General features: G+C 40.6%; 1 protein-coding gene across 1 annotated transcript; it reads right to left on the bottom strand.

Moving 5' to 3' along the window:
* Positions 1–2,051: 2,051 nt before the first annotated feature.
* LOC139196032 (uncharacterized) lies at positions 2,052–4,992 on the bottom strand. The gene is made up of 9 exons (XM_070821694.1): positions 4,720–4,992; positions 4,509–4,551; positions 4,205–4,329; positions 3,777–3,850; positions 3,230–3,644; positions 3,054–3,113; positions 2,526–2,834; positions 2,365–2,420; positions 2,052–2,250 (listed from the first exon to the last, which is right to left on the bottom strand). Exons 1-9 carry the CDS (start codon positions 4,990–4,992, stop codon positions 2,052–2,054), a joined length of 1,554 nt encoding a protein of 517 aa, XP_070677795.1.
* Positions 4,993–13,148: the final 8,156 nt, after the last annotated feature.

The following is a 13,148-nucleotide window of genomic DNA, read 5'->3' as shown; positions in this document are numbered from 1 at the left end:
TTGGAGGGGCAAAAAACAAAGTTGAGTGGGTCAACAAAACAATGCTTATACGAAATCCTTTATTTTCGAATATACTAACCCCTCGCCGTAAAACAAGTATAGTTTCCTTAAAACATACTACGTAAGTATGTAAACGATAAAACAACATTATTACAATATTATAACCAGAAATATGCCAAGTCATGATGTATCAAATGCCACAATAATATAATCATGTGATAATCAAGTATAACTAAGTGCTCATCCATATAAGCTGACACAGGAGTTGAAAATATAGTTTCTGACACGAACAAGACTGGGTGTAATCAATATCCTCTAGTACTATGATCATGTGAAAACTGGTACAGAAGCACGTCACATACAAGTCGGATTGCCTAATGCAAGCTACCCTACAGGACTGGCACCTAACTTGGATCCAAGACGAGTGAACAGTGCGATGTGAACATACACATAAAGGACTGGCCCTGGCCCTTGGGCGAGTACTAACACCGGTGCAGCAAGATGAGCATGTACAAATATGTATGAATGTCATGACAGTAATATCTCAACCATATAACAGCATTTATCACAATCATATCACAGTTATCAATTATTTGGCAATATGTATGTAAAGTGAAGTAAATACACATTTATGGAAACTATAATTATGTATAGGTATAAAAACAAACTGCTCACTCACAAGTACGTCGATGGGTCATAGCCCCCGAGCCTAGCTTGGCCTCGAACGTCCTCGGGATACGTTTCCCCTATATGTGAAATAATTAAAATAAAATTAATTAAAGCACATATACGGAAACCTAAATAAAACCCTCATAGTTTGCTCAAACCTAGGGTTTAAATATACCATTGTGACCTACTCGACGTCACGAACATCCCCAAAGTTTTAAAATAATTTTCGGATGGTTCACACGCCCCCACGCGCCGTCAAAGGCACGGCCAGACGCACCCCCAAGCGCAGGCCAGTGTCATCAGTTAGCCTGACGCCGTCAGGAATATTCCGTTAAATGCTAACATAAGTTAAAAGTGTTACCTGACGCCGTCAGGAATATTCCGTCAACTATAACAGAATATTCCGTCTCCTTCTCTGGTCGTCCTCGCCATCGGCAACTTGGTTTTTCGCCAGTTTTTTGAAAAATTTCAAATTCACTATTCTCATTCATTTCACAATCATTTTTTACGTACTTTATATGGATTTGAAGCTCGTGAAGAGTAGAATCGTGTTTTACCTATCTGGAGTCCAAAAAGTGGACGAAGGTCGTCGGAAAAAGCCTCGAAAGTGCCGACCAAAAGTGAACTCTTCGAAAATCGATCGTTTCACTTCCAAATTTCTCTCGTTTTGTTGTAGGAGCCTCGAGGAGTTGCGTAGAAGCTTCCCCAAGCTTCAAAACTTCCTAACTTGCTCAAAAACACATTAAACTCAGTTTGCTCGAGTTCGGACCTCACGAGTTCGACGTTGAAAACTCGTCCATTCCAGGTTTCAAGAACATGGTTATGTTTGTGAGGATGAAATGAACATGAAAATGAGGTTCTTGGGTTCGATCCGTGAGCTTTGAAGCTCATTTAAGGGTTTGCAAAGAAGAAGAGAGTATACGAGAGAGGGAGAATGAAGAGAGAGAAAGAGAGTTCCTTTTCTATTTTTTTTATTGAGGGACAAAAATGAGGGAATGGATGGGATTGGTGAAAAAGTGAAATAATGGAGGATGGTGCACGGGATGGGCTAAATAAAAGCTAAGGATAGGGTTTTTGATTTTGTACAGAAAAGAGTATCGAAAATCTATCCGGAATAGTGTTTTCACACTGATAAAGTTTACGTACACAGGTAACAATGTGTACAATTTAAATGTGATAGCGAGAAATAAAATAAAAACGATATGAATACGTCCACGTCACTTGCCAATAAGGGCATAACCGGCAATACACATACTCAGGGAGAAATTATATAGGAAAATTAGGGATAGGTCGTCATAATCTACCCCCTTATAAAAATTTCGTCCCCTAAATTTCAATACTGACTACAAATCAACGCCATAAAACAGACGTGGATACATATCTCATATACGTTCTTCGGTCTCCCAAGTAGCTTCCTTGACCGAGTGGTTCCTCCACAAAACTTTCACCATCTGCATGGTCTTGTTCCTAAGAACCTTATCCTTCCAATCAAGGATAATCACTGGAACCTCATCATAGCTCAAATTTGGATTCATCTCCAGTGGCTGAAGAAGGATCACGTGTGATGGATCAGAGACGTACCTTCGTAGCATCGATACGTGAAACACATTATGCACTCTCGCCAACTCTGGTTGCAAAGCAAGTCAATAAGCAACTTCACCTACTCATTCAACTATCTGGTACGGTCCGATGTACCTAGGACTGAGCTTCCCTTTCTTTCCGAATTGCACAACACCTTTCCATGGTGATAACTTTAAGAATACCCAATCACCAACCTTATAAACTCAATCGGTAGAGTGTTTATCTGCGATACTCTTCTACCGATCCTAGACCGTTTTCATGTTAGTCTTTATCACCTGAATATTCTGTGTCGTTTCATCCACGATCTCAGGGCCAACCAAAACTTGTTCACTGACCTCAGACCAACAAAGTGGAGTACGACACGGTTTCCCATACAACGCTTCAAATTGTGCCATACCAATACTAGAATGGAAGCTGTTGTTGTACGCAAACTCTATCAACAGTAAGCGCTTGTGCCAAGTGTCTCCAAACTGTAAGACTGACGATCTCAACATATCTTCCGAAGTCTGGATAGTTCTATCTAACTGCCCATCAGTTTGAGGATGATATGCGGTGTTGTAGAGTAATCTTGATCCCAAAGCTTCCTGAAACGCTACCAGAACTTCGAAGTAAATCAGGGATCCCAGTCAGAAATGATACTAACTGGAACTCCGTGGTACCTAACCACTTCAGAGATGAACCGTTTGGCCAACTGACTTAACGATTAATTCTCGCGAATGGGTATGAAGTGCGCTAACTTGGTAAACTGATCAACTATCACCCAGTCACCATCGTAACCATTTCGCGTACGAGGTAATTTGTACACGAAATCCATTGTAATATCTTCCCATTTCCATTGCGGTATTGGTAGTGGTTGTAGCAATCTAAAAAATAGAAGTGCACAATGACTAACATACTCCGTAATTTCTCTTTTCATATCTGGCCAATAATAGAAGTGTCGGATGGTATGATACATCTTGGTACTCCCTGAATGTATCACATAAGCAGAAATATGCGCTACATCCATTATGTCTCTCTTTAGTTCTTCAACATTCGGTACATACATCTGTTCATCTTGCATAAACATGCCGTCAGGATCTTTAATCCAGAGGTCCTTCTTTTTCCCGTTTAACACTGCCTGTATCAATTCATGAAATTCTGTATCGTTCCTCTGGGCTTCGAGAACACGATCCAACAGAACCGGTCTGACCTGAAAACCAGCAATTAGGGCCCCCCATCGACTCTCTTTCAATGTTACTCCAATGGATCTTAGGTCAATCAAAAGAGGATTGCGACTAGCATAAAGAGCATTATGTTGGCCATAAGACTTCCTACTAAGAGCATCAGCTACCGAATTGGCACGACCTGGGTGATACTTAATGGTGCAGTCATAATCACTGAGCAACTCTACCCACCTTCGTTGTCAGAGATTGAGATCTGGCTGAGTGAAGATATTCTTAAGGCTCTTATGATCAGTGAAGATCTTACACTTTTCCGCATAAAGATAGTGCCTCCAGATTTTCAAAGCAAAGATGATCGTTACCAACTTGAGATCATGGGTAGGATAGTTCATCTCATGGGGCTTTAACTGTCGCGATGCATAAGCAATCATCTTATCATGCTGCATTAACACACATCCAAAACCATTCAGAGACGCATCACTGTAGATCTTGAAGTTCCTACCATCATCTGGAATTGCTATGACAGGTGCATGAATGAGAATGTACTTCAACTACTAGAAACTCTGTTCACACTCATTACTCCGCACAAAAGGAACGTCTTTTCTAGTCAATTTTGTTAGAGGTAGTGCTATGGTTGAAAAGTCTTTCACGAAGCATCGATAATATCCAGCAAGACCAAGAAAGCTTCGTACTTCCGTAACTGTTTAAGGTTGTTCCCAATTCTCCACGACTGCTACTTTCTGAGGATCCACAAGCACACCCTAAGCTGATACCACGTGCCCTAAGAATGATACTTGATCCAGCCAAAACTGACATTTGCTGAAATTAGCATACAACTGATTTGCCTTTAGCGTTTTTAGAACTAAACGCAGATGCCTGGCATGATCAATTTCATTCTTCGAATACACCAAAATGTCATCTATGAAAACAATGATGAACTTGTCAAGATATGGATGAAATACTTGATTCATCAGATTCATGAAAGCTGCTGGTGCATTAGTCAATCCCAATGGCATCACCAAAACTCGTAATGACCATATTGAGTTTTGAAAGCTGTCTTCGGAATGTCGTCGCTCCTGATCTTCACTTGGTACTAACCCGACCTTAGGTCAATCTTCGAGAACACACAAGCACCCTTAAGCTAGTCAAAGAGATCATCAATATGAGGTAACAGATAACAATTTTTAATCGTCACCTGATTCAACTGCCTGTAATCGATGCATAATCTCAAAGTTTTATCCTTCTTCCTTACAAACAGAACCGGAGCTCCCTACTGGGAAGTGCTTAGCTGAATGAAACCCTTATCAACCAACTCTTGCAACTGAGTTTTAAGTTCCCTTAACTCCACAGGAGCTATACGGTAAGGTGTAAGGGAAATAAGATTAGTACTTGGAAGTAGATCGATAGTGAACTCCACTTCACAATCTGGGGGTAAGCCAAGTAATTCCTCGAGAAAAACATCGGGATAGTGCCTAACTACTCCGACGTCCTCAACAAATGTAGTAGTCTCTTCCGATAGCACAACATGAGCTAAGTAACCTTGACAACCTTTACTCAACAGTCGTCTCGCCCTTATGGCCATGATAACTCCGTGCTTAGACCACTACGTTCACCAACAAACGTGACAGTAGGCTTGCCCAGTCGGTTAAAAGTAACAACCTTCTCATAACAGTCCAACCTGGCACGATTGTAGTGTAACCAATCCATGCCTAAGATAACGTCGAAATCAATGATATCCAAAGGAACAAGATTAGTCGACATGATTACATCTTTAACAAGGATGGGACATCCTTGATATTCCCAACTAACATAACAGATTTCACCCTTAGGCATCGAGAATTCCAACTCGTAGCCGAGTGAAGTAGGATGTGGTTAAGTCATTGAGCAAACTTATGGGAAATAATTGAATGTGTTGCACAGAATCAATTAAAACTTTAGCAAAATGGCCTAGAACATTCAACGTACCCATGATCAAGTCCGGGTTAGCCTGGGCATCCTTTAAAGTGATGTTGTTAACTCTTCCCTGAACTTGCTGCCTACCTCCACGACCCCTGTTTGCTTGAGTCTGATTACCTCGACCCTGATTACCTCAGCCCTACTGGGGTAGATTTGCCTGTCTGCATGAACCTCCACTGCTAGACACTATGTCTAGATTATGATATTGTCCTCCAATATACATATGTGCTCCACCATTCTGATATGGCGTATAGTTTCCCTGAAACTATGGATACCCTCCTTGAGTCTGCTGATAGCCTCCCTAAATCTGCTGATAGCCTCCCTGATAGTAGGGAACCTCAGGCGTATACTGGTATGGTCCTCCCTGATTCGAGGCTATGTCCCTTTGGTAATGGAAAGCTCCACCGTGGCCTATCTGCTAACGATTACCAAGTGCTGGAAACTGCTGTAAGGGGACTGTAGGTGGTAGATTAACAGGCTGATTCTTCTGATTCTAAGGACAATTATAGGCCATATGCCATGTCTGTCCGCAAGTGAAACATCCTCTGCTTCATTTTCTACACTCGCCGTAGTGACGGGTGTTACACCTGCGACAAAACTGAACACCTAAATTGCTGGAGTTTCCTTGATTCTGAAAACGAGAACCACCAGAGGATATGCCTCATCTCTGAGGTGTACCAGAGTTAGAACCCTCGCTCTACAATCCAGAGTTGTTTCCATTCCTTTTAAAATTTTGAGCCCTTCTCAGACCAAGTGATGATTACCCTTTGTTACTGTACCTCTGGGTATTCCTACCAACATCTTCATCCTCATCATCAGGAGCATTCTCCGAATCCTCAATCCAAAGCAAGACCTCGAAGAATTCCTGGTAAGTAGCACAGAGAGTAGAGGTTGCTATAGTACGCCATTGCTTGCAAGTTCCCCTCTTAAACAAACGAAGCATCTCCCAGGGATTAGCAGCGATCTCGTGGCAATAATGAGATAAGTTTGTGAACCTTCGATGATACTCAGTGGCTGACATCTTGCCCTGCCTCAGATCTGTGAACTCATTCTTCTTACTATCCAAATACTCCGGAGGAACAAATATGGTTTGAAATATCCGCTTGAAAACATCCCAATTCATAGCATCCTCATCAGATAGTGATTTCTTCTCATGATCCCATCAAGATTCTGCTCCTAACCAAAAGAACCAGGTCACTGTCTTGACCCATCTCTATAGGGAAAGATTACCCTACCTATGCATAACCCGGAAAGTCTTCTTAACATGATCGAACCATATCTCTGACTTTTTCGATCCCTTATTACCAAAGAAATCATTAATCTTCAGGCGAGATACAATAGCCAGAGTATTCCTTGGGGTAGGATGGAGTGAAGACTGAATAACATTGGCAATAGCCTCGCTTAACTGTCCAAAGTCCGAAAAATCATTCTCAGTTGAAGTACGTGGCTCTCTACGAGGTGGCATGGTTCTGACATAAGAAAACAAGAGTTAAAACACACTAGGAAGTGCAGGACTATCTAAACCTATGCTCTGATACCAAATATTGTAATGACCGTCCCCAATTTTCCTATGTAATTTCTCCTCGAGTATGTGTATTGACAGTTATGCCCTTATTGGCAAGTGACGTGGACGTATTCATATTGCTTTTATTTTATTTCTCATTATCGCATTTAAACTGTACACATTGTTACGAGTGTACATAAAATTTATCAGTGTGAAAACACTATTCCGGATAGATTTTCGATACTCTTTTCTATACAAAATCCAAAACCATATCCCCTAGCTTTTATTTAGCCCATCCCATGCACTATTTCACTTTCTCACCAATCCTATCCATTCCCTCATTTCTGTCTCCGAATCAGAAAAAGAGAAAAGGAACTCTTTCTCTCTCTCTTCCCTTTCTTTCTCCCATATACTATCTGTTTCTTTGCAAACCCTCAAATGAGCTTCAAAGCTCACAGATCGAACCCAAAAACTTCATTTTTGTTTTCATCTCATCCTCACAAACATAACCATGTTCTTGAAACTTGGAATGGACGAGTTTTCAACATCGAACACGGGCAAACTGAGTTCGACGTGTTTTCGATCGAGTTAGGAAGTTTTGAAGCTTGGGGAAGCTTCTACGCAACTCCTTGAGGCTCCTACAAAAAATTGGGAGAAATTTGGAAGTGAAATGATCGAGTTTCGAAGAGTTCACTTTTGGCCGGAACTTTTGAGGCTTTTTCCGACGATCTCCGTCCACTTTTTGGACTCCAAATAGGTATAACACAATTTTACTCTTCACAAGCTTCAAATCCATATAAAGTACGTCAAAAATGGTTGCGAAATGAATGAGAATAGTGTGTTTGAAAATTTTCCAGAAAACCAGCGAAAGACCAAGTTGCAGATGGCGGTGGACAACGGCGACGGCGAAGACGACCAGAGAAGGAGACAGAATATTTTGTCAAAGTTGACGGAATATTCCTGATGGCGTCAGGTAACACTGTTAACTTCTGTTAGCATGTAAGAGAATATTTATGATGGAGTCAGGCTAACTGATGGCACTGGCCTGCGCGTGGGGCACGTTTGGCCGTGCCTTTGACGAAGCGTGGGGGCACGTGAACCATTAAAAAATTATTTTAAAAATCTGGGGATGTTCGTGACGTCGAGTAGGTCATGATGGTATATTTAAACCCTAGGTTTGAGCAAACTATGAGGGTTTTATTTAGGTTTCCGTATATATGCTTTAATTAATTTTATTTTAGTTATTTCACATATAGGGTAAACATATCCCGATGATGTTTGAGGCCAAGTTAGGCTCGGGGGCTACGACCCAGAGACGTACTTGTGAGTGGGCAGTTTGTTTTTATACCTATACATAATTATAGTTTCCATAAATGTGTATTTACTTCACTTTACATACATATTGCCAAATAATTGATAACTGTGATATGATTGTGATAAATGCTGCTATATGGTTGAGATATTACTGTCATGACATTCATTGTACATGCTCATCTTGTTGCATCGGTGTTAGTACTAGCCCCAAGGTGAGGGCCAGTCCTTCACGTGTGTATTCACATCGCACCGTTCGCTCGTCTTGGATCCAAGTTAGTTGCCAGTCCTGCCAAGTAGATTGCATTAGGCAATCCGACTTGTATGTGACGTGCTTCTGCACCAGTCTTCACGTGATCGTAGTACTAGAGCATATTGATTACACCCAGTCCTGTTCATGTTAGAAACTATATGTTCGAACTCGTGTGTCAGCTTATATGGATAAGCACTTAGCTATACTTGATTATCACATGATTATATTATTGTGGCATTTGATACATCATGACTTGGCATATTTCTGGTTATAATACTGTTATAATATTGTTGTTTTATTGTTTACATACTTACGTAGTATGTTTTAAGGAAACTATACTTGTTTTACGGCGAGGGGTTAGTATATTCGAAAATAAAGGATTTTGTATAAGCATTGTTTTGCTAACCCACTCAACTTTGTTTTTCGCCCTTCCAGGACCTAGACAGTTGTACTCTTTGTGGCACTCGAGGAATCTCTGCAATTTTGACATTCTCTTCTGTTTAGACGTACAAACTTTTCACTGTTATGTAATAAGTGTAGTTAGCTACTTTGACTACTCTTCTGTAGTTTCACTATCTATTACGCTCTGAATAATTGTAGTAGGTTCTTCCCACGATTGCGCACTCTTTCACTATTTAGTATAATTAGTTCTAATTAGTTTTAAATTTACTCACTTTTTACGTCACTTACCCTTATAGTTACGTCACCTCACGGTGATGCCCAGCATGCTTCTACCTTCCCAGGTCAGGATGTGTCAATTTGGTATCAGAGCCAATCCCTAGTCGGAAATGTGCCGACGAAGACGTCGGGCCCCTAAGGGGGGGTGGATTGTAAGATTCCACATCGCCCAGGGGTGAGGATCATGTAAGCCTTATATGTATATTTTCATTTCTATCTAGCACGAGGCCTTTTGAGAGCTCACTGACTTCGGGTTCCATGGGAACTCTGAAGTTAAACGAGTTCACGCGAGAGCAATCCCAGGATGGGTGACCCACTAGGAAGTTCTCATGTGAGTTTCCAGAAACAAAACCGTAAGGGTTTGGTCGGGTCCCAAAGCGGACAATATTGTGCTACGGCGGAGTCAAGTCCGGGATATGATGGGGGCCCGGGCTGGGATGTGACAGTTCAAAATAAACAAAATTCATAATTATTAATGTATAAAAAAAAACATAGCAAGGTGAAGGAAATGATTTATGGACATTATTTTTCACTTTATGTACACTCCTTTTTTAGCTGTATGATTAAATAAAAGAAAATTGTAGCAATGATTTTTTAACTTTATTCCAATTGGAGTGATGATCCCTCAACTAAAAACTTATGACCATTGGTCCCTTAATTTATCGAAACGTGTAGCTATAACCCTTTTCGTTAACTCTGTCAAAATTTCGTCAAAATGTGTTATGTAAGAATAATCATTGCTACAATTGGATTATAGTTAAGAGTCCATTACTCCAATTGGGTCAAAGTTAAGGGACCATTGCTCCAGTTAGGTTAAATGGTCGGCTGTATGAATCATAGAATGCCACTATGCTCGGTTTTGCGCCATGTCTTCCGTTATTATAGTACTAATGAAAAATTAACTGTAATTCACATGTGACCAATTAGTTACAGGGTCTACCATGGAAAAATTTGAAAGAAAAAAAAAACTACAATAAAACAATCAAATTTCTGATATATACATCATATAATTCCACCATTTCAATGTCCTCATTTTATGAAAATGACCAATTTGTGGGGCCCATGCAAAAATACGGTCTCGGTGCCAGCTCCGTCTATCTTCTTTAATTCTCCTCCAAGCATCATCACTATGAGTTCTCAAATCAAAATCTACTTATTCGGTTCCCCTCATGATCATTTATAAATTTTTCGGCAACACTTTGTCCCTCTATTTATTTCATGACAATTGGACGACTAAAGAGTCCACTAGACTCTCCTTGCATGGATAATCCTTGAAGGCGACTAAACAATTAGTGGGATCGGAATCTTCTGATTAGAGCAACTCCACCCATGGAGCCCTTCCCCTTGGCAATCCACTATTGAATCCACCCTTTTGAACAGTAACTGCCTTTAATGAATAGTAACTGCCATAAATGAACAGTAATTGCCATTTGCATCTCCACCCTTGGAGCCCTCCCCCCTGGCAATAGGCAATAAAATATTAGTTTTTTTTGTTTGTTTAAATAATACAAAATAAAATTATTTGTAATTTCGGATAAGATTTTTTAAATCGTTGTTGTTGCGTCACGTGTCATTTTATAAAAAAAACAATTATTTTTAGCGAGGGATTTCGATAAGATTTTTACCCAATGTCATCGTGCCACGTGTCGTTTTCTTTTGAGAATCTTTGACGATAGATTTCGATTAGATTTTAACTCGTTCAAAATTGCGCCACGTGTCATTATCCGAAAATATAATTATTGGAGATCGATTTCGATAAGATTTTTATCCAATACGATCGTGCCACGTGTCATTATCTTTTCAGAATCTTTGAGGATAGATTTCGATCAGATTTTTAACGAATGACGGCATGCCACGTGGCCTTATATACAATCCAATCCTTTCTGAATCGTCCATATAATCCACCATCCATCCTCACAAATCTCACACCAATTTTCTCAACATCTCTATCTCATTAATCATAGTTTCTGCTTCTTCTTCACCATCCATCATTACAATGTCTTCTTCTTCATCAAGGATGATGTGGGAAATCGATCAGCAAGAGGAAGAATTGTTTAACCAATCTGAAGGAATGTTCAACCTTCAGATAGTCGAAAATGAGATGGAAGAGGATGAGGAGCGTAGAAGGAGAGATGACGAAACAAGAATGGCCAGAGCCTCACATTCCCGTCGAGTCATCCAGACTGTTGCTCAGATATGCAGGCCCAACCGTTCAAGAAACCTTGATAGAAGCAGGCAACGACGGGGTGAAGAGCTGTTGGACGATTACTTTGTCCATAACAGTGCATTTCCTGATACGTACTTCAGACGCCGTTTTAGAATGGAACGACATTTGTTCAACAGAATCATGACTGATGTTTGCAACCATGATTCTTACTTTGTGCAAAAGAAGGATGCTTGTGGTGTTATGGGTCTCCTGCCTGAGCAAAAAATCACTGCTGCGTTGCGGATGCTTGCGTATGGAGCATTTGCAGACCAAGTGGATGAGATAACGAGGATGGGGAAATCAACCATTCTTGAGGCCCTGATGAGGTTTTACGGAGCAGTCGAATCTTTGTACACCGCAGAGTACCTCCGAAAACCTACTCGCTGGGACTTGCAAAGGCTTCTGAAGAAGGGCGAGATGCGAGGTTTTCCTGGGATGATAGGAAGCATCGATTGTATGCACTGGATGTGGAAAAACTGTCCAAGTGCATGGCAATGTGCATATGGGGACAGAAAATGATCAAAATCTATCATTTTGGAGGCAGTGGCATCTTTTGATACATGGATATGGCACGCCTTTTTCGGGGTTCCGGGGGCTCAAAATGTTCTCAACGTCCTTGCCCAATCCCGAGTGTTCAACGACGTCCTACAAGGAAAGGCACCAAAAGTCACGTACGTCGTCAACGGACGTAGGTACGAAGGGGCATACTACCTAGCTGACGGCATTTACCCACGGTGGGAAACATTTGTCAAAACAGTGCCACGTCCGCGAAGTGCAAAGGAAAAACACTTTGCAACCTGTCAAGAGGGGTGCAGGAAGGATGTGGAGCGTTGTTTTGGTATCCTTCAAGCTCGTTGGGCGATCGTCAGGGGTGCTGCCAGAATGTTCGATGTAGAGTCACTTCGATCCATCATGATGACGTGCGTCATTCTTCACAACATGATTGTGGAAGATGAGTTCGATTATGATGCGGTTGATGAATATGAGCCAGAGGCAGACACGATGAACAATTCAAGAACACAGATATATTTTGCGCATGATGCCACCGAAGAACCCGTGCAACACGACCCATTAGAAAGGGATGGACGTTACAATGAAAGGGTCATTCAACGATATACTGCACTTCAAAGGTCATCTATGCACATTGATCGACAAATTGACTTGATAGAGCACCAGTGGGCATTGAAACAAGCTGAAGATACTTAAGTTTATTTAGTATGTTTGTTTGTATTTGGTGTGTTTATGTAATTTTATTTGGTGTGTTTATGTAATGTTATTTGGTGTGAATTGTTTGGTGTGTTTATGTAATTTTATTTGGTGTGTTTTTTGTAGTGAGTTTTTTATTATTTCGTATGTTTATGTAATTTTATTTGGTGTGAATTGTTTGGTATGTTTATGTAATTTTATTAGGATAAATATATTACGAAATTAAATACATGTACTCTCACTTTTAATAAAGTACTAACTTTAATAAAATGGAAACAACATAAATAATAAATTACATAAGTACCCTATTCCGATTACATGGAAACAACATAAATAATAAATTGCACGCCTCCTTTGCACCACATCTCGCTTCTCCGACTGCCAAAAATATTTAGAATTTGGAGACATCCCTTCTAAACGCGTGTTCATAATGTCACGATCTCGTTGTGCAATTCTTTCTTCTCTAAGCAACTCCCTTTCTTGCCTAAGTAGCTCTCTTTCCCTCTGTTCAGCTTGAAATGCTTGTTGAATAACTGCAGCTTTTACCTCATCTCTAGCCTTGTCAGCTTCATATTTCGCCAATTCCCGCGCCAACATCAATTCACCTTAACGAGCAAGTTCTTG

Source organism: Malus domestica, chromosome 05 (genome assembly GCF_042453785.1).
Source record: "Malus domestica chromosome 05, GDT2T_hap1".
Taxonomy (NCBI): domain Eukaryota; kingdom Viridiplantae; phylum Streptophyta; class Magnoliopsida; order Rosales; family Rosaceae; genus Malus; species Malus domestica.
The sequence above is the reverse complement of the archived record's forward strand: the minus strand, read 5'-3'. Positions and strand labels throughout refer to the sequence as shown.

Excerpts from the sequence above, each read along its gene's own strand:
- LOC139196032 (XM_070821694.1), bottom strand. The coding sequence starts at position 4,992 with ATGGCCATAAGGGCGAGACGACTGTTGAGTAAAGGTTGTCAAGGTTAC. Across the intron at positions 3,645-3,776 it reads TATCCTACCCATGATCTCAA|GTGGGTAGAGTTGCTCAGTG; the intron begins GTTGGTAACGAT and ends CTGACAACGAAG. Across the intron at positions 3,114-3,229 it reads TAGCGCATATTTCTGCTTAT|ATTGCTACAACCACTACCAA; the intron begins GTGATACATTCA and ends TCTATTTTTTAG.